Below are 25,022 nucleotides of genomic sequence, written 5' to 3' on the forward strand. Positions count from 1 at the left end.
CACCTTACAGTGAGCCCACCAGCTGATTCGCTGTCAAAGGAACTCAAAGGAAATGGAATGCCAAGATTAGATTGATCTTCTCAAAGATACTCCATCTACAAAACAGAGGTTGCTGAAAAAGGAATACTCCACAAAAAGCTTTTAAAAATATAATAACTGAAATTGGAAAAATCAGTGAAAGAGTTGGAAACAAAATTGAGGAACTCTCCCAGAAAGAACAAAATGTAAAGATGATGGAAAATAGAAGGGAAAACACCCCCACAAAAACTAGAGGATCAATGCAGAAAGTCCAAGATTCACATATTAGGGGTTCCAGAAACAAACAGAGAAGAAAAAAACTAAAGGAAATGAATCTGCAAGTTTAAAGGGGCCAACGAGTATTGGCCTAACTAACGAAAAAGACTCACACCATAGCACATCGTCCAGAGAGGAAAATAAAATAGTGTGCTACAGAAGAGCAACAGGCTTCTCAAATGCAACACTGGACAGTAGCAGACAGAAGAAATGCCTTCCAAATTCTGAGGAAAAATGATTTCTAATAACCAGCCAAACCCAAAAGTGTGAAGGCAGAATAAAGACATCTTTTCCAAGCAGGTAAGATCTCAAAAACTACCACCCATGAAATCTTTCTCATGACATACCAGATGCTGTACACCACTAAAATGAGGGAGTAAACCAAGAAAGAAAAAAACATGGCATCCAGGAACAAGGAGATCCAACACAGGAAAGGCAAAAGGAGTTCCCACGATGGTGATGTGAAAATGATAAGAACAAAGGAAAATCCCAAGGCTAAGCAATAAACTTAGAAAACACCCAGAGTATCAGAGGGACAGAGCTCAAGGCAAAAGTGAAACTGGTAGAACATCCAATGTGCTTCAAAACACTGTCAGGAGAGCTAGTCTCCTGTCAGAGGATTTGAGGGTGATTCAGTGATAGATTCACAGAAAATGAAGCAAATCACTTCAGACTGAAACAGCATGATGGAGAACTCCAGGGGTCGAGGGGAGAGAAAATAATTGATTACCTGATTCTTTTGACCATGTAGAAAACTATACTGAAAGGCTACTGAAAGGTGTAGAAAGAAAACAGTGATGGTAGATTAAAACAAAAAAACAACAACAGATGGAAAAACACGGTAATTATTATCCCTAGAAAAAACAATGTTATAGCAGAAAGGATATAATCATAATTCATTACCTGGCAGTGTGAACAGTATTTATATGGACATAATAATGTCTACTTTTGTATTTGTTTCCTATGACCGCTGTAACAAATTACCATAAATTTGGTGGCTTAACACAACAAAAATGTATTTGCTTACAGTTCTGGAAGCCAGAAGTCCAAAATCAGTTTCACTGGACTAAAGGTATTGGCTAGGCTAGCTCCTTCTAGAGACTCTACGAAAGAATATGGTTTCTTGCCTTTTTTGAGCTTCTGGAGGCCACCTGCATTCCTTGGCTTGTAATCCTTTCCTTGCTTCACTTCAACCTCTTGCTTCTGGTGTCACATCTACTCTTTCCTCCTCAGATCTTCTTATCTCCTCCTCTTTTCCTTACAAGTACCCTTGTGATTACATTTAAGGCCTAGGAGGATAAGCCCAAATAACCTCCCTGTCTCAAAAAAATCCTTAATTTAATCACATATCAAATCCCTTCGTCATATAATATTCACTCATTCCCAGGGTTACAAAGTGGGTATCTTCTTTTGGGAGGGGGAGGGAGGCATTATTCAGCCTGTTTAAACTCACTCTAACATTGGTTTAAACACTAATAATGGTACAACCATCCTGAGGAAACAGAGCAGGAGCAGTAAGAGGGGCAGAATAGAGCTCAATTCGTAGCTACTATTTATATTCGTAGCTACTATTTATACCTGAGGATGTCTAAAATTGATAAAGAGCTGTATGAGCATCTCCCTAGAAATAGGAAAACAAATACCAGAAGAAACTGCAAGAAGAGTTTGAAGGGGAGTCAAGGTGAGGATAGGTGAGGAGAGACAGAAAACTATTAATCTTCCTCAAAAGCATTTTGAAACTAATGACTTGTTAAATTATGTACATGAGCTATATCGATAAAATGAAAATCAGCCTAAAACAAAACTAAGATTAGGTGGCCGGGGAGGGAGAAAGCCTTACTGGAGACTGAAAAGGTCACTCAAGGCTAATGAAACAAACAGAAGAATCACAAACATAAAAATTAAAAGGTTAGTCATTTATACTTATTGAAACCTGTGTTAGAGATTATGAAACAACCAATTAAGGAGTTAAGATTTCACTTCTTAAACTCATCCTTTTCACAGCACTGGGGGACAATCTACTTATAAAAGCAAATTAGCAAAAGCAAGCCTATAAGTATAGCAAGATCTTGGCCTGCGCTAAACTGAACTTGCAAACATGGATTTAACCTAACAATTAGGGATGGCTAAAGTGTAGTGTACTATGATGCAAGCTGTTCTTTTAATAGCTAGTACAAAGCTTCCCAGGAGGTGTTTATTCATTTATTGAACAACTGTTAACTGATGTGAGAAGAGCACAATGGATCTATTCAGTATGTCAGAAATGCTGAGTAAAAGAATTAAGAGACTACCGTACCTGTTCCCCTTCCCCTAAAAAAGGCTATAAACTGCCTTGGCGCTCAAAGTGTGGACCACAGACCACCAGAGCAGCAGCAGCAACAACACAGCCGTCACTGGAGCTGGTTAGAAGTGCAAAATCATAGGCTCCACCCGAGATCTACATGCAGAATCATAATCTCCATTTTAACAAGATTCCCAGGAAATTCGTAAGCACATAAAGCTTGAGAAGTACCTGTACTGCGCTAACACCAACCCTCTGACAACAAAACAGCACACCTCTGAATAAGGAATGGAGGAGAGAAATAGGGTGCTCACTGGTACAATAAAACTTGCTTTCTCTTCAGACGCCTTTTTTATGAGCTATCCATATACTCGTCAGCCTACTCAAGGTTTGGTAAAGCATTCAGATCATCATAGAAACAGCTGAGAAGTGGAGGAAAGAAGAGTGGGAAAATACTTATAATATAAAAGAATAATGTACTTATAATGTTGTCTTAGATTGGGGCGGGGGGTACCCGATAGGGCTTTTTTAGAGCCTCAGTAATTAGGGGTCAATACCTGTAATGGGATTTTCCTGATATCACACCTTCAGGTGTCCCAAACTCCACTCTTACCTGCTCAGGGAAAATGAAACTAATGGTGAAGGATGCTTTGGGCTCTACTGCCTGTTCCAAGTTCCCCCTCACTCCCGAATTATATTATTCCTGAGAGAAGATGTAGAGTATACAATCACAGCGAAGAACAAAACACTGGAGGAACTTGAGAAAAATGGGAAGATGTAAAAATTTTAAAAAAAAAGCTTGAAATTTTGTTGCCCTACATTTTTTTTAAAACTTCTTTACTGGAGTATAATTGCTTTACATTGTTGTGTTAGTTTCTGCTGTACAACAAAGTGAATCAGCTATATGTATACATATATCCTTATATCCCCTCCCTCTTGCATCTCCCTCCTACCCTCCCTATCCCACCCCCTCTAGGTGGTCACAAAGCACCAAGCTCATCTCCCTGTTCTATGTGGCTGCTTCCCACTAGCTATCTATTTTACATTTGGTAGTGCATACATGTCCATGCCACTCTCTTACTTCGTCCCAGCTTACCCTTCTCCCTCCCCGTATCCTCAAGTCCATTCTCTACGTCTGCATCTTTATTTCCTGTCCTGCTGCTAGGATCTTCAGAACCTTTTTTTTTTTTTTTTTAGATTCCATATATATGTCTTAGCATATGGTATTTGTTTTTCTCTTTCTGACTTACTTCACTCTGTATGACAGACTCTAGGTCCATCCACCTCACTACAAATAACTCAATTTCATTTCTTTTTATGGCTGAGTAATATTCCATTGTATATATGGGCCACATCTTCTTTATCCATTCATCTGTTGATGGACAGTTAGGTTGCTTCCGTGTCCTGGCTATTGGAAATAGTGCTGCAATGAACATTGTGGTACATGACTCTTTTTGAATTATGGTTTTCTCAGGGTATATGCCCAGTAGTGGGATTGCTGGGTCATATGGTAGTTCTATTTTTAGTTTTTTTGAGGAACCTCCATACTGTTCTCCATAGTGGCTGTATCAATTTACATTCCCACCAACAGTACAAGAGGGTTCCCTTTTCTCCACAACCTCTCCAGCATTTACCGTTTGTAGATTTTTTGATGATGGCCATTCTGACTGGTGTGAGGTGATACCTCATTGTAGTTTTGATTTGCATTTCTCTAATGATTAGTCATGTTGAGCATCCTTTCATGTGTTTGTTGGCCATCTGTATATCTTCTTTGGAGAAATGTCTATTGAGGTCTTCTGCCCATTTTTGGATTGGGTTGTTTGTTTTTTGATATTGAGCTGCATGAGCTGCTTGTATATTTTGGAGATTAAGCCTTTGTCAGTTGCTTCGTTTGTAAATATTTTCTCCCATTCTGAGGGTTGTCTTTTCGTCTTGTTTATGGTTTCCTTGGCTGTGCAAAAGCTTTTAAGTTTCATTAGGTCCCATTTGTTTATTTTTGTTTTTATTTCCATTTCTCTAGGAGGTGCGTCAAAAAGGATCTTGCTGTGATGTATGTCATAGAGTGTTCTGCCTATGTTTTCCTCTAAGAGTTTTATAGTATCTGGTCTTACATTTAGGTCTTTAATCCATTTTGAGTTTACTTAGGTCTTTAATCCATTTTGAGTTTATTTTGCCACACATTAATTTTAAATTAGTCAAATGAATGGGCAAAGTGCCAAACCCCAGCCTGACCCCAATCCTGATGAAATTAATCTTCCCACTTCTGTCTTTGGATTTCCCAAATTCCTAACCCAAGCAAACTACAGTTGTAGTCATTAATGCAACATATACTTACTGAAAGTGCCTGTAACCTGCCCCAAATTTCAAAACCAACTAGATTTTTTTTAATTTAACGGGCTCATATAGGCTTTTATTCTTCTGTTAATTGTTAATCTGCTAGCATTACATAACTAAATAACTGCACCTACTAAATCTTCTGAGCACTTATTATGTGTCAAAACTGAGCACGCACATACATTTAATCCTCTGAATAACAAGGCAAGTCTATTAATTACCCCCATTTACAGATAAGAAAACACACAGTAGTTCTCAAATGTTTGTTTCCTTACCCTTTGGCCTTCCTTTGCCTGTCAAAAACAAACAAACAAAAATCACTTCTTTTACAAAGTTTTCCCCATCTACTCTTGACCCAAATTATTTCTTCTTTGTGCTTCCATACAACCTCTCTCAGGTACAATATGATGGGGGGGGTGCTAATACATATGAATAAGAAAGACAAGCACCCCCAAAGAACAACAGACAAAGGACAGGGCCAGAATCTACACACTTAAACCCACACAAACAAGTGGAAAAGATTTTTCTGAATGGTAGTATTGTGCCAGACATTGTCAACAGGTCAGGAAATGGGCACTCCCATTTACTGGTGGAGGAAGGGAAACCCAACACCACCTTTCTATGGCAATTTGGTAATACATACCATTAGCCTTAAAAAAAAATATCACACCTTTTGACTATTATGTTCTACTGCTAGAAATATACCCTAAAGTAATGATAAAATTCTCACAAGGATGTTCATCATAATTTATAATAGCAAAAATCATAAACAAATGAAATGTCCAAATTAAATATACCAGACATCCAATTAAATAACATACAGCCATTTATCTTCTGAAATGTTAACTGGGAAGAAGGCATAATACAAAACTATACGTGTAATGCCAGCTTTGAAAATATACATTCACAGCAGAAAAAGGACTGTACACTGGAAAGATCTATGCCAAAATGTTAATAGACGTTATTTTAAAATGGTGACGTTATATGTGGTTTTATTTTTTTCACTTACTTATGATGGTTTTGAAGTCAGAAGAAACCAAGGTTCATCCCCTGGCTCCCCCACTTACCAATTGTGTGACCTTGGTCAATTTACTTTATCTAATCCTTGATTTTCTCATCTATAAAATGAAAGTGGTAATACCTATCCTCAGAGATTAAATGAGATAATGCACGCAAAATGCTTACACTAGTAGGCAATCAGCTAAGTTTTGTGAGCACTTTTTTTTTTTTTTTTTTTTTGCGGTACGCGGGCCTCTCACTGTTGTGGCCTACTCCCGTTGCAGAGCACAGGCTCCGGACGCACAGGCTCAGCGGCCATGGCTCACGGGCCCAGCCGCTCCGCGGCACGTGGGATCTTCCCAGACTGGGGCACGAACCCGTGTCCCCTGCATTGGCAGGTGGACTCTTAACCACTGCACCACCAGGGAAGCCCAATGAGCACTTTTTAAAAATATATCAACATTTTATGTTTATATTCAGAAAGTTATTTTTCCTTAAAGAATAAAAATCTGTGACATTAGCAAATTACCACATAGCAAGAATCTGATAAAGCTGTATTCTCATCAACTGAGCAGTATACAAATCAGGACATTTTAGCATTTTAAACAATGTTAACCAAATTCCCAAGAAATTCATCTGAGAATTAGAGATGGTGGATATGTGAACAAAGGAACCTATGTATTTATTGAACAGTCAGAAAGACACAGTAGAAAAAAAAATTAGGTCCTTGGGATCTAGCCTACTCTATAACATCTACTATAATCTTAATTAAATAATCACCAAAAAGACCAGGTCACTTCAGACTCTACCAGGAACAGTAAGATTCAATTCCAGAAAGCTCAAGATCTAATTTAATAAGGGGTAAGACACAGATCCCAGGTATCAATGAACCCAAACTGTTATTTTTAAAGACTTTGATATCTTAGACATTAATAATTATAAATTTTACTTAGCTTTATTGCACACTAATTGCACACCTAGATGCACATCCCAAACATATACAACCTTCTCAGCAACTCTTCAGGCTGAAGATATAGAAATCACAGACCAGTTAAAAGAAATTGGTAGCTAAGGGGGCCTACAGACCTTTCCTATCATGGATTTCTGGAATATATTTTCCTCTTTTAAATCTAAAATGATGAACATGCTCCATTAAGTTAAAAACATGCAAATACGCAATACTTCCGGAATAACATATAAGAAATTTGTGACAGTATCTCTGGGGACACAGAACCTGGGAGAATGGGGTAAGAGGGAGACATGCTTTCTAGGTATACCTCTTGTACTGTTTGTCTTTACCACTGTATATGTCTGTGTGTGTGTGTTTACATTAAATTCTGGTTAGTAAAATACAAAAATAATTGCCTTATGTTTGGTTTGTAAAAAAGATATGCAGACTAGATTTGCTTACTACAGTGGAGAAAGTCAGATGTAGATGTCGTCTGTATGAGAAGTACTACAAAATGAAAGTTTTTTCTTTTGTAAATGGGAGTTTTTAATTGGCTCTAGAAATTTTTTTAAGAAACAGAATCCTACCTTGTCTCTCCTGTTTACTTTTTAGTTTATTAACTATTATTATTTTTTCAAATTCAGTGTACAAGTCAGCAGTTTTTACTGTATTCACAGAATTTTGTGACCATCACCCCTATCTAGTTCCAGAACATTTTCATCACCCCTTAGAGAAACGCTGTACCTGTTGGCAGCCACTCTCCTTACTCCCACCCTTCACGAGCCCTAGCAACCACTAATTTACTTTCTGTCTCAATATATTTGCCTATTCTGGACATTTCATATATATGGAATCATGTAGTATGTGGATTCTGTGACTGGCTTCTTCACTTAGCATGCTTTCAAAGTTCATCCACGTTGCAGCAGGTATCAGTACTTCGTTCTTTTCTGTGGCTGTTTAATATTCTACCGTATGGCTACATCACCAGGTGACAGACATTTGGTTTGTTTCTACTTTTGGGCTATTATAAATAATGTTGCTATAAACATTCGTGTTCAAGTTTTTGTAGACACAGGTTTTCAATTCTCTTAGATATATACCTAGGAGTAGAATTGCTGGGTTACACAGCAAATCGGTGTTTAACTTTTTAAGGAACTGCCAAATTTCAAATGAAGGTTTTGAAACACAGGATACAAAGGAAAGGGACAAAAGGGCTTGTAAACTACCACAAACATTTGCCTGGAGAAATCTCCAGTTATAATCATTAGTAAATTCAACTCATGACCATCTGAAAACACTGAAAGACGTATTTATGTCTTAAAAAGACTTGAGACATGCTTAACAAGTATGTGTTAATAACAGAATGCTCCCAGAGTAGAACTGAGCATTCCCAACTTAAAGGACTATAATTCTAACAGTAAAGAAACTTCCAAATAACTTCAATTAGCTCTCACTTTATTTCCATGAGTCCTTGGGCATCAGTCACATAAATAAAATACAACACTTCAAAGTTATAGTGGGGTTTTCTTTCTAGTTGGTATTGGATTTTCTTACCATCATAGCTATAAATAACATATACAAACATCTCCATATGCCTTCAACCAACACTCGTGACAACTGTCATCTACTTTCACAGAATAAAGGCCCTCCAACTGATAACAGCTTATTTGCAGTTAACTCTTTCAAAAATGTGGAAAACGCTCATGTTATGAGCCCTCAGAATTAACACTACTACTTAATGTTATACACTACTAGTTTCTCTAAAGCATAAATATAGACATCTCATAAAAGAAAAAAAGAGACTTGAGATATATGTAATTCTTTGAGCAACCAAGTAGGTGTACTACAACACCATCTCAATATCAAGCAAAGTCAAGTCAACTTGGAAAAGGGGAAATGATTTACTACTCATATCCCAGCATTACCTATAAAAGTTTTACATACGATTAGTCAAGGATCTCCTGGTGACAGGAACTGGTTAATACCAAAGGCTACAATGTGTTATGGAGAATGCTTATTGTAATAAAACTGACCTTCCTTAATATACCTAAGTGATGGACTCATGTCTTCTATTTCTCTCACATTCTCCAAAATATTGGGCACTCAAAAAGTACTTGTTGACTTGTAGATGAATACCTAAGGTCTCACCCTAGCACCATTCCCTATGAGAACCAGAGATTTAGATTTAATCAAATAGTATTTTTTTTTAAGCTGAACCACACAGAAGCAACGTGGGAGCCTAAAAAATAGAACAGTTTTACTAACTCATAATCTTAGATTAACATTGCTCAACTTCTTGGAGCTTCAGTGCCCTTGTGTACAAAATGACAATAATGTCTACCTCAAAGGCTATTGTTAAGAAACGCAACCTTGGTCATTCCTTATCTACGATTTCATTATAAAGAAATGCAATGCAGTTATCAAATTTTCCTATTATGGTGAAGACTTTGCCTAATTAAAGTACACACAAAACAACATACTGACTGTCTTTACTGTTAGTTTTACAGTAATGAAATGTGACTTACAAAATCTATGGGATTTTCTATTTTTAACCAGAAACTGCAAATGAGGTGAAACTTTGGTCAAAAATTTAGATTTTGCCTAAACTTATCCTGAAATAGCCTACAAAATAAAGTAACCCAGTTCTTGTCCTCAAACTGTTAATCTGGGATAACAGACTTGTATCACAGCAGTACCGATCTGTATTCTTTAATATCCTCTAATCTGATACTTTCATGTTCTGCTTAGGGTTCTTCCTGTCCACCTCCAATCACTTACAGAAAGTACTTATAGGATGTTCCTCCCCACAGAACCCCAGCTATATATAAAAAGGCTAGAAGTACACAATAGCTAAGAGGTGGAAACAAACTAAGTGTCTGTCAAAAGATGAATGGAAAAACAAAATGTGGTATATACATAAAATGAAATCAACCTTAAAAAGGAAGGAAATCCTGTCACATGCTACAACATGGATGAACCTTGAGGATATGAAATAAGCCAGTCACAAAAAGGCAAATACTGTATGATTCCACGTGTATGAGGTATTTGAACTAGTCAAATTCACAGAAACAGAAGGCACAGTGGTGGATACCAGGGCAGAGGAGAGAATGGGGAGTTGTTGTTTAATGGGTCCAGTATCAGTTTTGCAAGATGAAGTTCTGGAGATCTGTTTCACAGTAATTTGAATACAGTTAGCACTACTGAACTGTACACTTAAAAATGGTCAAGATGGTAAACTTTATGTTTTTGTGTTTTTTTACAATAAAAAAACATAAAAACATTAGGGAGCTAAAAAGTACTTCACTTATCTGCTGCTAGACAAAAATAATTCTTGTCAAGGGGAAAAAAGAAGACTATGAGCAGTCCCTTCCCCACTACCAATTCTTATAACCATTTCTAATGTTGCATCCCTACATAAGGAATCTGACAAGAGTTACTGATTGCCTACAACAGCTTGTTTTCTTGAAATACAGCCTTCCCAATCTATTAGCCAACAGAAAATATTAAAGATTCCTCTTATGCTATCTTAAAAACACATCTACTCCAGGCCCACAAGACTCTCACCTTGTGGTAAACTGGGAAAGAAAAAAAAAACAGACGTGGGGAAACACCAAAAAGGTTGTTTCCACTTTCATAGGCAGCTGACCTGAAACTACAATGGCAAGTTCTAAAAAGTAACATTGTTCCAGATTTTCAAATAATTTAAAAAATGTTCCCACCAATCCCTTTTACCAACTTCGGTTTCTCTCTTAATACAGACTACTGAAGAAGAATTTAGATTCCTTCTGAATGAAGTATAAACAAGCAATCAGATAAAAATCCAATATACACTGTAATATTTTTACCCATGGTTAAGGAGACAGCAGTTTTTTAATTAAAAAAAAAAAATCAAGATGGGAATACACTAAAGCTGTCAGGTCCAGTTAGAAGATTCATCCCTCTAATATTATATCAGTAACAGTAAGTACTAACAAGATTCCTAAGAAAGAATACCCTTTTAATAGCCTAAAAACTATCGTTACCATATAAAATATCCTTGACTCCTCCAACTTAACCATATAGGCATATAATCACAGACAAATTTTTAGATTAAAGCAGAGGTTCTTAAACAGGGTCATTGTTCCATGAACCCCCTTGAACTGGATAAAAGAGATCACTCAAGGACTTCAGAAAAGAAAATTCCAGTTGATATCTGAACATTCAGAGAGAAAGTCAACCTATAGAAACTAAAATTACAAGAGCCTGACCCTTGGTATAGTGGCACACAGAAGCACTCAATAATGAATTGCCAGGAATTCCACATATGCCACAGGCAAAGATCTAGATGACATTTTAATCAGCTACAGCTAACATTAACTAAAAATGTCCATATTAATAAAAAATTAGCTATTTTTAAAATAAACTCAATGTTTATTTAAAAATGTTTAAATGTTTAAACATGGATGGAAAATTGGTAAAGCTAGTTTTAAAAGTCCTACATACTTTGACAATTTTTTTAAAAGGGTAGAAAAGTAGCCACAAAAAAACCCTGAAAATACTAAGCAATAAATAGTTGATACTGCATTCTTCAAATGGGAAACTCAGCAACTATTTAAATATAGAATTATGCTGCATTTTAAAGTAGAATTTAAAGAAAAACACTGTTCCTTCTCCTTTCCTCCCTTTAGTGGTTAAGAGTTGAAAATAGTTACCATGCCAATTCTGTGACTTTCTTACAAGAAAAAAGTAACACATCAAACCACTACATGTCGGGTTCAAAATAAAACACAATGTCAAGGGCACCAACTCATTTCTAATGACCAGGCAGCCAACCCAGAAATGGCACTAGACTAGGCTTTAAGGAATTTAGTATTCCTACATTAAGTATTAATGATAGCTGGACCTCAGCAGAGATAGTGGGAAAAGCCCTGAAAAACTGAAGGCAGATTTAATTTGGTACCTAAAGAACAGCAAGGGAGTAAGTAGGCTGAAACAATCTGAAGTCATAGGAAAGCTTTAAATACACATGCACAAAAGCAGCACTTTATGATTCTTTCTGATCACTTATAGTTCATGATTTTTTTTTGTTTGTTTGCGGTACGCGGGCCTCTCACTGCTGTGACCTCTCCCGTTGCGGAGCACAGGCTCCGGATACGCAGGCTCAGCGGCCATGGTTCACGGTCCTAGCCGCTTCGCGGCATGTGGGATCTTCCCGGACCGGGGCACGAACCTGCGTCCCCTGCGTTGGCAGGCAGACTCCCAACCACTGCGCCACCAGGGAAGCCCCCATGAGATTCTTTTAAAGCAATAGAACAATGAAATTAACAGACTAAGCCCACAGTTGTGAGGTATTTCTGGATGGCAGGATTTCCTTATACTATTAAAATCTGAAGACCTCAAAGATATTTTAAATTTTCAAATACTTACTTATTTAAAAATGTAATAAGCGGGGACTTCCCTGGTGGCACAGTGGTTGAGAAGCTGCCTGCCAATGCAGGGGACACGGGTTCGATCCCTGGTTCGGGAGGATCCCACATGCCCCAAAGCAACTAAGCCCATGCGCCACAACTACTGAAGCCTGGGCGCCCTAGAGCCCACGTGTGGCAACTACTGAAGCCCGCATGCCTAGAGCCCATGCTCCACAACAAGAGAAGCCACTGCAGTGAGAAGCCCATGCACCACAACGAAGAGTAGCCCCCCACTCGCCGCAACTAGAGAAAAGCCCACGTGCAGCAACGAAGACCCAAAGCAGCCAAAAAATAAGAATGTAATAAAAAGCCCTACACATTAACAAAAAAGTTATAAAAAGAAAAAAAGAGACTATTGCCCCCCCCCAAAAAAAATCAGTGAGAAGAACGGCATTGTTTTACATTGCTGCAAATCTTTTTAATGTCTGACTTAACAGAAGATGCTGAGGTTCTCTTAATTGCTTCTGCATCCAACATACTACACTATGTTGTGTAGGTTAAATATATGAAGAAATCCAGTCTTAGGTATGTAGTTGGGAAGGGAGGAATAGTTTCCTTTTTTTTTTAAAATAGATGTTGACTTTTTTTTTAAGCTTTATTTATTAAATTTTATTTATTTTTGGCTGTGTCGGGGCTTAGTTGCAGCATGTGGGATCTTCCGTTGCAGCACACAGCCTTCTCTATAGTTGTGGCGTGCGGGTTTTCTCTTCTCTAGTTGTGGCGCACAGGCACCAGGGCGCGTGGGCTCTGTAGTTTGCAGCACACAGGCTCTAGTTGAGGCTCGCTAGCTCAGTAGTTCTGGCGCAAGGGCTTAGTTGCCCCGAGGCATGTGGGATCTTAGTTCCCTGACCAGGGATCAACCTGTGTCCCCGGCATTGTAAGGCAGATTCTTTACCACTGGACCACCAGGGAAGTCCTGGGAGGAATAGTTTAATAGGCTTTTCAGGTACTACGGATATCTCTTTGATACTACAGCAAAACTCAACACGTGATAGTTTCTTAAAGGTTTGTGGAGTCTGAAACCATACCAGTTGTCTGTTATATTAGAATCCATTGCTCTATCTTGCACTTTTACTTATGCATAACTTTTTAGCATCACAAGCATTGGCCATTCAGTTATGCAGATTTTCCAAATGTTGACACATTTCATTACACAGTATTAAAAATCACAATCATTAATATTACTACTGATCTCATCTGAAATATCTGTAAGTATTCAGAAGTTATCAAGCTCAGGAGATACACGTTTTCCAAAACTTTGAGTTTTGCTTGAAAGCTCAGATTTTATCACGGGCAACAAATACTGTCCATTGAGGTAACAGATTCACCGTTCATTTGAGAAAATGTCTGCCAAATATACAAGTCTGAGTAGTTTGTCAGTAGCTCCTTCTAGTAAAAATAATGTTCCATGAAAAGAGCAACTACTTCAGCTTGAAACAAATAATTGCACCCATACTTTTCCTTCAACCACTGTACTCTGTCTGGTCTATAACAGAATGGTATAAGTGTACTTTCCATTCTGTCAAACAGAATGTTCAACACACATGTACTCAAGGGTCAAGACTTTCAATAGCAGAGACTTGACAAAATTAATTTTTACTGTTTCATCAAAGACATTACGTAAAACTGGCATTTTAAAACTGCTGGTACATGGCAATGAAGATTACCATGACTACTGGTACCATTTGGTGCCAAGGCCTTGATACATGCTAAGTTGCCTGCAGATTTACCAACCCTTACTTTTGTACCATTGGTGCAAATGTCAACACAGTGAAAAAGGCAAATATTATCATGAAAATAGTTTCAACTTCAGAGACGTTCTGACACAGTTGAGGGGTTGCCAGACCACACGTCAAAATGGAATAAATGATCGCTGTTTTGACAGTGGTTACAGACCCCCTGTGACCAGAAAAATGCACCTACGTACAAGCACACACATTACAACTTTACATACAACATCAGAAGGTTCAAAAACCCCTTATCCAATGTCCTAGCTTAAGAATTCCATTAGCAGAAGATTCAGTAAATCTCCAAGTTGGATTTAATTACTTCAAAACAACAATAATCTGCTTGGCATTACAAATAAACTCTAAACAAGTCACATTCCAACAACCTCAAACACCTTCACCTAAACTAAAAGAAGCAGCTCAAGTTTTTAAGTAAATAAAATTACATTAGGGAAATTTAAAGGTTTGAGGTAAGAATCCCAGCTCTACCACCTGCTCAAGGATACAGTTAGTAAACTAGCCTTCCTAGCCAAGTTTCCTGTCTCTATGGAAAAACAACAGCATCTATTTATTTCAAAGATTAATAACAATATCAATAAAGCACCTAAAACAGTACCTGGCACATAATTGAGAAATCTAATTTATATATTACCAGACTTTACTTCTCTTTCCTTCTACTAAGGAAGCAACTTGCAGACCTTTGATTACTCAATTTTAATTTCCATTATCACCTAAGAGAAGGGAAAAGAGACTGTAATTGAGAATATTAGCTAAAACATCTATCTCCAACCCTTTAATTTTCCTATTTAACAGCATAAGAAGCTTAAAATAAAGTTTACCTTTCTTCCTGCAACTCAACTAGGCAAATATAGATGTATAAATACGTAATATATGGTAATCTTTTTACTGATTTAATAAAATTAATTCTTTCCTTCAGTCTCTCATCATTCTGCTTATTCCACAATCTTCAAAAATTTTAAAATATAGTTCACTAAAAGAGAGTACTAAAAAATACCTAAGTGTAATTTTTGGTTTATTTTAGTAACCTGAGACAAAATGCCATTATCTCTTGTAATTTTTTTTTTTTTTTTACCAATAAAGGGGTAAGAAAAAATTTTTAGCATCTTAAAAGAAAACAAGGATACTGCCTAATACTAGATAAATATGATCATTCATGTTATTTAATGGGCGAAGTTACACTACTTTAAGTGATGGTACTGCATTAGTACCAGACTTCTGTCAGCAGTAATGCTAGTGCTGAGAGAAAGATGTGTGACATGTGAAACAAGGTAAGAATGTTAACTAATACCTTTGCTATGAGTCATTACGTTCTGGAATACAGCTGATGTGCCAATATTCTGAAATTTGCAAAAAATGGGGTTCTACTATTTTCTTCTACAAATTGACCCTAGTGCCTAAATCGAACATGCATACTACTCTAAGAAACACAGAACACAAATGATCTTAAAATCTATTTATATTGTAGCATAAAACATACTGAATGGATTTAAAACCCTCAAATTTTGTGTGATACCCCAAAGATTATTTGCTTCTCAAATTTTATTTATGTCCTTATTCGGGGAGTATTTAGACTCTCCAATGAAAGTTTTTTTTCCAAGAACCAGTCCACAAGTCTAAGTCCAAAAATAAACAGGAAGCAGTGTTGAAAAAGATGCAATACATCTGGATCCAAGTTTCACTGACTTCATGTAATAAAATCATACCCTAAAATAATATCCTATAAAAGAAAGTTTAAGAATATCAAATATGGAGATGAGGAAAAGTATACTTACATTAATTAATGAAAATAATAAAAATTTATTATTTAATACTTAATATTAAATAGTGAAAATTTGCATTAAAATAACCAATATTGGTTAATTTTTCCTTATCTTTCACCCAAAATTACACACTTCAGATTATCCAAGTGTATTTGAATTTTTAATAATTTTATTTTCACAAGTAAAATTTGAACAAATTAACAAATTATCAGAATTGCTACTGCAAAAAATCATGAGGAAAAATTCCTTACTGTTTCACATTAAAATGATGAACTTGGTTTTCTAGTTTGTTGAATCTAGATTTTAAAAACAAAACCAATAATATCTCTATTAGTAAATAACAAAGAACTGGGAAGGAGTCAAGTCATGCCAAGTTATAAATGGGACAGCACTGGCCACATGTTGATGTTGGGTGATGGGAGTTCATTATACTACTCCATCTTCTTCCTGTAATGTTCAAAATCTCCATAATGAAGTTTTTTTAAAAATTCAAAAGAACTAGGCAAATTAAAAAACAGGCAACTATTAGCTTCAGGGAAAATGAAGGGATGCACAAGAAATGAGCAACACTACAGTGTAGTACAGCTCAGTAGAGAACATCTGCATCCTCGTAACAATGTAAGCACTGACTTCTAATTTAACCACAACATGTGATGTAACGCTGGGGCAAACGCACAAAAACGTCAACAGCTTAATCTTCATCTACCATGGAAGGAAGTCAATTGAAAATGTCTAAAATTGAAAGAAATAGAAATATAATTTTATTCACAAAAAATGTAATTAAGCCCAAGGGAAACAGCTAGAAGAAGGGTTCAACATAATTGCCTTTAGGAGAAGGGCTAAGGAGGATTAGGGAGTGAGTGTGGAAGGGATTGCCATTTTTCATTCTAAACCCTTTAGTATAGTATGGGATTTTTTAAAAACCTTTTTCATTGTGAAGTCTAACAAATACAGAAAATCAAAATCAAAACAACAATCTTCAGGTTAATCAGTTATTACAAACATTTGTACAACCACCATCCAGGTCAATTTGCCACCCCATGAGCCTTCCCAGAACCCCTGGCAATCACAACTGCCTATCACTGCTTAACGATAACCACTATCCTGGCTTTTACAGTTAATTACTTTGTAGCTATTCTTTATAGAGTTTTACCAGCTTCATATGTGTCTCTAAATCTATGGTTTAATTCTAAATGTTTTTGAACTTTGTATCTGTGGAATCAGAGAATATGTATAAAACATACACATACACCATTTTCCTCACTTTGGCTGATGAGAAGTTTTTAATAGCCTTTAAAGACAATTGCCCAGTTTCCTCATTCTCCTACTCTCCCTTACTCATCCTAAATATTCAAGTAATAACAATAGCTAAACCCTTATTATGTGCTGGGTTTCTGTTTTAGGAATATTAACTCATTTAATCATCAAAACAAAATCCTAAGACAAGTTTTACTGTCATCCTCATTTTACAGAGGGGGAAAACAGGCACAAAGAGGTTGAGTTAACTTGCCCAAGATCACACAGCTAGTAGGTGACTGGGCAGGATTCAAACCATGGACTTTGTGCTCTGACCTACCTTCTCATGGGAGAATAGCTATCAATAAAGGAAAAACTAAAAGTACAGGATATGATAAAATGTTATTACTGTTAACTATGAAGGTTAAAATAAAAACTACATGAGAATGATTTTAGTGCCTCATCCTTCTCCCAAACAATCAGCTACATCAAAGGTAAACTACTTAAAGTGCCTGAAGAGCCGTGTGTGCACAGAATAAGTACCCCAACACAGGCTGTAACTGTCCTGAAGGGCTTACATGGGCCAAAAGACAATGAGAGTATCTGATCAAATGTCAAAATTCTGTCTTAGTTCTGTAATGTTATTTAAGGAAAAATTCTGAGCCTTGAGTAACTAAGTCCACTGTCTTATTTTTAAATTAAGGCCCCCAGAAAGTCTAACATCTCAAACAATTTAACTTACCAGTAATAATAATGTGGGGCTGTCTCTTTTCTAAGACATATTTGAGAGTTAACAAGATTAAGAGTACAAGAACAACCGAAATCACCTAATCCAGTTCTGTTTTCTTAAGGCTAAGCATACTGGAACTCAGAGGAGTACTTACCACAAGTGACATATACTAGTCTGTCGCTAGGATAGAAACCCAAGGCCTCCTCGCTTCTTTCTACTACACGGCTATATACCATCAGTCCACTTACAAAGCTGCCAAGTAAATAAACTCATGATTGCCAAAAGTATGTCTCAGTCATGCTACCTTTCACCCATACTTGTCCCCCTTCATAACCTCATTATAGTAAATTTTCTTCCTCCATTCAATAAATACTGGATACCTATTGTGTTCCAGGCTTTCTCTTAAGCATAGCAGTTTATATATAGAATGTCCCACATACAGCTTACAGTACAACAGTAGAGGTTTGGGGTACTAATATTATAAATACAAAGTGCTACGAAGGTAGATTCTTAAAATACTCCCAAAAAAGGGAGATGAGTAGTAAAAGGGTTACAGGCATGACCTGAAGGATAAGTATGATTCTGATAAGAGAACTGTGGCAGGAATATCAGGCCTTCCAAGGTAGGAACAGCAAAAAAAAAAAAAAAAAAAAAAATCACGAAGTCCCCAAAGTAAGAGTGTACAGGACTTGTGTGAAGAACTGTATCCATTTAGCTGGATCGTAAACCACACTAGCAAATAAACTTAGAGAAGTAGGGGCCATACCAGTGAGAAGTCTCACATTCTATACTAAAATATCTGAATGTAATTCATAAGCCTGTGGATACACTGACCACTAAAGATTTCTGAGGAAAATAAAACTGGGACGGCATTTAAGATTAACTTAGAAGCAAAACATGACAAGAAGCAGGGAATCATTTAGGAAGTTAGAGCAATCCTGATGAGAGATACTGAGAACCTTAACCAAGGTAAAAGTGGGTATGGAAAGAAGATTAAAGCATTACAGAAGTAAAAAGAGTATGCCATGACAGCTGAATACATGTAGGAGGGGAAAGACAATTTGGTGCCTTTGATGGAAAAGAACTTAGGATGTACTGTTAACAGAAAACAGGCAAGCTAAACTAAAGGTTGAGCCAGATGTAACCCATTTAGAGATTATAATCTAAACCAAGGGGGAAATGTATTAATCTTACTTTATTTCAGAAAAGTAAACCTTCTCTTAGTAAAATAAACATAATAGACTATGATGTGCAAACTACAGTATGCAAAAAACCCAAATTAAAGCTGCATAATTTGAAAATTGGGTGCTTTTTATACTTACTGCATTTGTATAGACATAGGTACTAGAATAAATCATGTTTCTATTAAAATATACATACCAAGCTTCAGGATAAGATACTAGGAATGCACTGTATGTTAAAAGTAATATTTAACAACCACAGATGAAAATTATTTAGTGAATCAGTTGCAAAATGCAGTTACTAAATATTAGCAGAAGAAAGTTACCACTGATCCATCATACATGTCACAAACTATCATTTGGTTCAGTTAAGTTTGGAATCATCAATTTCTTCTGATTAAATCAAATGCATGTGGTCTTTGCCTGTTTAACAGTGAACTACGCACAGGGTTTGTATTCTAGACACCTTGGAGCCCTAGTGCTCAGCATTTAGGAGGCCCCTAGAAGATCTTTGATAAAGGGAATAAATGGACAACAACAAAGGAATGTTTTTCAAGTATACAGCACTTTCATAACTTGGCGAGTATTACACAACAGCACAGAACTAATGATCCAATATCTGAGTGCCTACTGTTCAATAGGTAATGGAATTACTAAATGAGTAACACATGACTCCTCCCTTCAACTTAGGATTTATTTCTCTGAACAAGCCAAACACCACAGGCTTCATCAGAAGACCCTGATTTACACTATTTGTATAACCATCAGTGAGTCTCTTAACTGCTTTAAGCTTCCAGTTTCTCATCTGAAAAACAGATGAGGATTCAATAGAAAGAAATGTGAGAGTGCTCTGTATCAGAAGTACAATGTATGCCAGTTGGCTCCCCACACAATTCAGCAAACTGATCAGGTACTTAATTAAGAATGACATTGAAAAAAAAAAAAGAATGACATTGAGGACTTCCCTGGTGGCACAGTGGTGAAGAATCAGCCTGCCAATGTAGGAGACACGGGTTCGAGCCCTGGTCCAGAAAGACCCCACATGCCGCGGGGCAACTATGCCCGTGCGCTACAACTACTGAGCCTGCGCTCTAGAGCCTGCGAGTCACAACTACTGAGCCCGCGTGCCACAACTACTGAAGCCTGCGGGCCTAGAGCCCGTGCTCCACAACAAGAGAAGCCACCGCAATGAGAAGCCTGCGCACCGCAACGAAGAGTAGCCCCCGCTCGCCGCAACTAGAGAAAACCCGTGCGCAGCAACGAAGACCCAACGCAGCCAAAATTTTAAAAATATAAATAAATTTTAAAATTTAAAAAAAAACCAAAAACGAGTAACACTGACACAAGCAAATCCAAGCATTCAACTGGCTCAACACAAGGCTATCATCCTACCGTGGCCTTGGAAAAACCCTCAAAACAAACAGTACACTGACCATAAGTCAGAAATAGGATCTTATTATGAGGACAACACAATCTAGAGACAGATAATTTATAAATTTTCACTAGACAAATTTTTGAAAATTAAAAGTACATATTTTAATTATCTGAGTATTAGAAAATTCCTACTGTAATTCAAACACACAATACTATTAAAATTCAAACTTTAATATTTCTGAACAATGAAATAATAAAACTAGTTTATTGAATATAATGTCTCCTCCATCTCAAGACTTCCTCCATCTAAGACCATCTCAAATGAATGTAAAATCCTAGAGTTTCAAAACTAGAATTTTGAAATACACTAATAAACAAATCTGGGGGAAAACTAAAGCCCTTCCACTGATCAAATCCAGCTTCAAAATACACAACAATAAGCTCTCCAGAAGACATGCTATATATCTATAACACCGTTATTTTCTTATCCACCTAAGTTAATCTTTATAAGACAATTAAATGCATCATTTGAGCCAGCATTTCTTCACAGAATATGCCAATCAACACCACACTCTCATAGTAGGCAAGTCCAAAAAAACTAAAAATCTCCCCTCAAAATGGAAGATGCTATCAAGAATATTTCTGAGCTAAATATTGATGGCACCTAGTTCAACTAAATTATCTAAAAGCAGTGTACAACCATGAAAATTCATCACCATTTATTTGTACGTGAAATTTACACAGCAAGGACACCTTTACCGCATGGACCTTAGATTTTTCTTGTGACGGTTTTATATATATCATCATCTAGTGCTCCTTATTTTATTCAGGAAAAAATAATAATAAAACACGGCATAAGTAATAAAAGATTTAAGATTATCTTCCAGAAAGGTGACTTTTAAAACTGTTCTTTCCCTGCTTGGACAACAAACATAAAATGTTCTTAAACTAGAACAGACTCAGCTGAAAGGAAATCCTTCAGCAACAGAGATTTTGGAAAGATTCTATATCCAAATTCTGCATTATTAAATGCTTTCTTACCTTCTGCTACATCATCATCTACTGCTCCTTTCACCTGAGAAAAACACCACTGAATATCATTCCCTCCTCCAGCTCCTGGAAAAAGAAAACATACCAATTAAAACTGAGTCCTACTCATGTTTACTCTCATAAACAGAGATGGCATCCATAGTTGGCATGATACTAACAGCCTGGTACTGCCCACACATACAACCACCACCCCACAGCACTAATTTGGAAAAAGGTTAGTCCCCAATAGTTGGTACTGCATTAAAAAAGAGAGAGAGATTCCAGGTCTGAAATATTTAAAGGCCATGTACTATCGTTACCACTGTACATCAGTTCAAAAGTTCCCTTCCATTTTCCCTTCCCCTCAAACACAGTAAAAGCCTTACTTCAAGCAAGACCTACCAGAAAAAAGTAAATACCGAAAGTTAAAGAGTTTTCCTTTAAGGCTACAAAAGGCGGCAGGAGAGTTAATAAGGTTAAGCTACCATAAAACACGGAACGAAGAGAAAACTTCAGGAACATTACTGCCTGGGTGAGGAGCGATGATTCATATGAACCCTATCACCACAGCGCACATACAGCAAACACAACATCACCACCCATTTCTTTGCAGTTCATTACCAGCAAATCACTGGCTCCAGAGAGGAAAAGAAACTGAATTGAATGTTGGTGAAGAGATTGCCAAAAGGAAGCTTGGTTTGCCTCCCTTCACCTAATCCGTCAGAATCCAAAGGACCTGGCAAAGAATTAATTTCGCTCATTTGTCATCATCTTGTGCAGAACAATTTTAATTTCACTTAATCATTCAACAAGGCCAAAAAGCAACTTATGCATAGCAAACCCTAAGTCAATCCAATATGTTAACTTTTTTACAGGTTTAATTATCTATCTAAATATTGATAAAAGCACGGAAAACTGGTTTAGTCCCTGAATGTTTCCATTTCACTGCCAAGCAGGGAGGGGGCAATGTCCTGGATCTATGGAGAAAGAAACTGAATCTAGATCTAGGACTGATTCTACTAGATGAAGGAAGATATTCAGCAACACCAAAATACACAAAAATAATCCTCAAAGCAATTATCTTTCTCTTCCTTCACCTCCATTCCTTGCTAAATATTCCAACCTGGTTTTCTCTCTGCATCTCCCCCCCTCCGCCCCAAGCTTTTACCTAAATCTCTCTCCTCTTGGCTATTTATATCTCTGAGCTCCACAACTATTTTAACTAACTCCATGAAACCCTTTTGGGAAAAGGACATCTGCACAAAAGCTAACATGCAAAACGGAAAGTTAAAATTACATTTTTCACGCAACTCGCTGTATTAGAGGCCTTGCACTCTTTGGACCTAAAGGGTAAAAAAAAACGAAAGGGAGATGGTTCCAAACAAAAAAAAAAATTCAGGCTTACAGTCTCAAAAATATACGTACCCACAGTGGAAAGAAATACACGTTATGTCCCCATTGTATTTCAACTTATAAAGCACACTTCCTTCTCAGTGCAAAATATATTTGTAGGAACACCCAAAAAGGCTTGCAGCAGAGAGAAACATAGGAACTAAAGGAAGGAAGAGCCGCAGAAAAGCCCCCTGGGGGGGCGGGGGCGGAGGTTCCACCGGGCTCCCAAGCGCAGGGACGAATCGGCACTAGCCCCTACCCCGCCCCACCCACGCCTTACCCCTCAGCTCGCCGGCACACACCCCACCCCCACCCATGCCCAGGCTCCAGCCCTCCAGTTCAAAGCCATTTCGATACCACAGCGACCACTCGCCTCTCCAGAACCCGCCCCACCCCCACCCCAGCCCACTTGACCAATTCCCTGAAATCCCAGGGGTGCCCCGTGGCTCTCCAAGAGGCGCAAGCAGTCGCTAGGGGGTGATGGAGGGAGGAGGAAGGAAGCGGTGCCTTGTCAGTGGAGAGGGTGATTTCTCCTTTACCTGCCATGTTGCGCTGCAAATGGTGACCCTGCTGGGTTCCTCGGGGTCTCCGCTTCCTGAACTCACCCCCCTCACCTGGGGATGGGGGGGTAGAGAGGGCGGATGGCGGCGGATGGCACCTGTGGGGGGAGGGGGCGGGGGTCGGGGGAGAAGGAAGGAGGGGCTGGCAAACCAGCCGGCGGGATGGTGGATTTCACTCTTGGTCTTCCCCACTCTTGCTCTTTCTCCAGCGGCGGCGGCGGCGGCTACGACAGCGACGGCGGCGGCGGCAGCGGCGGCAGGGCAGGCGACTCCACTTTCAAAATGGCGCCGGCTGGCCTGGCCAGTGACGTCACCAGGAGGGCGGAGCCGCAGGCCTGGGCCGGAGGGGCGGGGCGGGGCGAGGGCTGGAGCGAGGAGCGGAGGGGGAGGGGCGGGGAGCGGCCCGGCGGGCTCCTGGCCCCGCCCCTTCCCGCCTCGCCCCGCCCCTTCCCGCCTCGCCCCGCCTGCTGCGTCCCCTCCGGCCTGGCCCGCGCGCTCCCTGTCTCAGGCGGTTCCCCCTCTGCCCGCCCTGCCAGTCCCAGTCCGAGGTCCTGCTGCACATCGGCGCCCACACCGTCGCGCCAGTGCCTGGACTCTGGGGCCGGCTCAGTGGTCCAGTTAACGTGGTCGCTCGTAGAGATTGGTGGGGTCTTGTGTCTTTGCAGAGAATACCCGTACTGTATTGCTACTTAAAATAATGACACTGCGGGGCAGCCCCGCGGCCAGTGAAATACAGGGACGGTAGCGCTGACTCGTTGCTCAGCCAAGGTGAAAGTTCGCGGATCTGAGGAGGACGTAGCTGGGCTGGTGCCATCTGGGTGAATTAAATTACCTTCTCATGGGCCCTGGAACTGAGGCGAGAGCCCTTGGCAAAGGAAGGCAGTTAAGAATGGTTTCAAAAAAGAAAACTCAGTTTGCTAGCAGCAGAATATGCCCGAAAGGGTGGCCCAGGTCTGTCCGGCCAAAAGTGTAGAAATAGTAGTTAAGATAGGCTCTGAAGCCAGGATGCCAAATGCTGACTCCACGCACGAGATGAGGGTAACAATCCTACCTTATAGAATTGTTTCGAAGATTAAATGACTTAATTTGAGTACATGATAAACGTTAGCTGCAGTTATTATTAGATTTGTATTGAAAGCATCTTCAGTGGAGTTAAAGGGTATAAGGAAAAAAATAAACTGGAAACACCAGTCATCAGTCAAGAGGGGATGTGTACTTCTTTCAAAGACGCACTAAAGATGCAGTCACTATATACTGTACACTTTACATATCTCACTTAATCTCCACAATATTCCTGTAAGATAGAGAACCACAATTTCCACATGAAAACTGTGAAAATATCCAGGATTTAACCTTCAGGCAGAAAGGAGTGATAAGGCATTCAGAGATCAAGGAGAAGTTTATGATTATTTACACTTCCTCTCCATTATCTCCACTTTCTGCCTTATTCTGTTTTTTTTTTTGTTTTTTTGTTTTTTTCTGGTACGCGGGCCTGTCACTGTTGTGGCCTCTCCCGTTGCGGAGCGCAGGCTCAGCGGCCATGGCTCACGGGCCCAGCTGCTCCGCAGCATGTGGGATCTTCCCGGACCGGGGCACAAACCCGCGTCCCTTGCATCGGCAGGCGGACTCTCAGCCACTGCGCCACCAGAGAAGCCCTCTGCCTTATTCTTGATCTGCGGAGCAGTTCGGTTTCAAAATTCCTCCACAG

General features: G+C 38.7%; 1 protein-coding gene across 4 annotated transcripts in view; it reads right to left on the reverse strand.

The window, feature by feature from the left end:
- The window catches only part of PPP2R2A (protein phosphatase 2 regulatory subunit Balpha), an 83,433-nt gene extending 59,819 nt beyond the window's left edge, over positions 1 to 23,614 (reverse strand). The window contains exons 1-2 of one of the 4 annotated variants that reach the window (XM_004270682.4): positions 23,294 to 23,614; positions 21,375 to 21,449 (exon numbers count right to left, since the gene is read on the reverse strand). In XM_004270682.4, coding sequence (XP_004270730.1) covers positions 21,375 to 21,449; positions 23,294 to 23,300 — 82 coding nt within the window. In that variant the 5' untranslated portion in view covers positions 23,301 to 23,614. Of the gene's footprint in view, positions 1 to 21,374; positions 21,450 to 21,847; positions 21,917 to 22,787; positions 22,933 to 23,293 lie in introns of those variants that run through there. The other 3 variants (XM_033429785.2, XM_033429786.2, XM_004270681.4) reach the window with 3 other exon arrangements.
- Between the last annotated feature and the right edge of the window lie 1,408 nt (positions 23,615 to 25,022).

The sequence above is a fragment of the Orcinus orca genome, chromosome 6 (assembly GCF_937001465.1).
Source record: "Orcinus orca chromosome 6, mOrcOrc1.1, whole genome shotgun sequence".
Taxonomy (NCBI): domain Eukaryota; kingdom Metazoa; phylum Chordata; class Mammalia; order Artiodactyla; family Delphinidae; genus Orcinus; species Orcinus orca.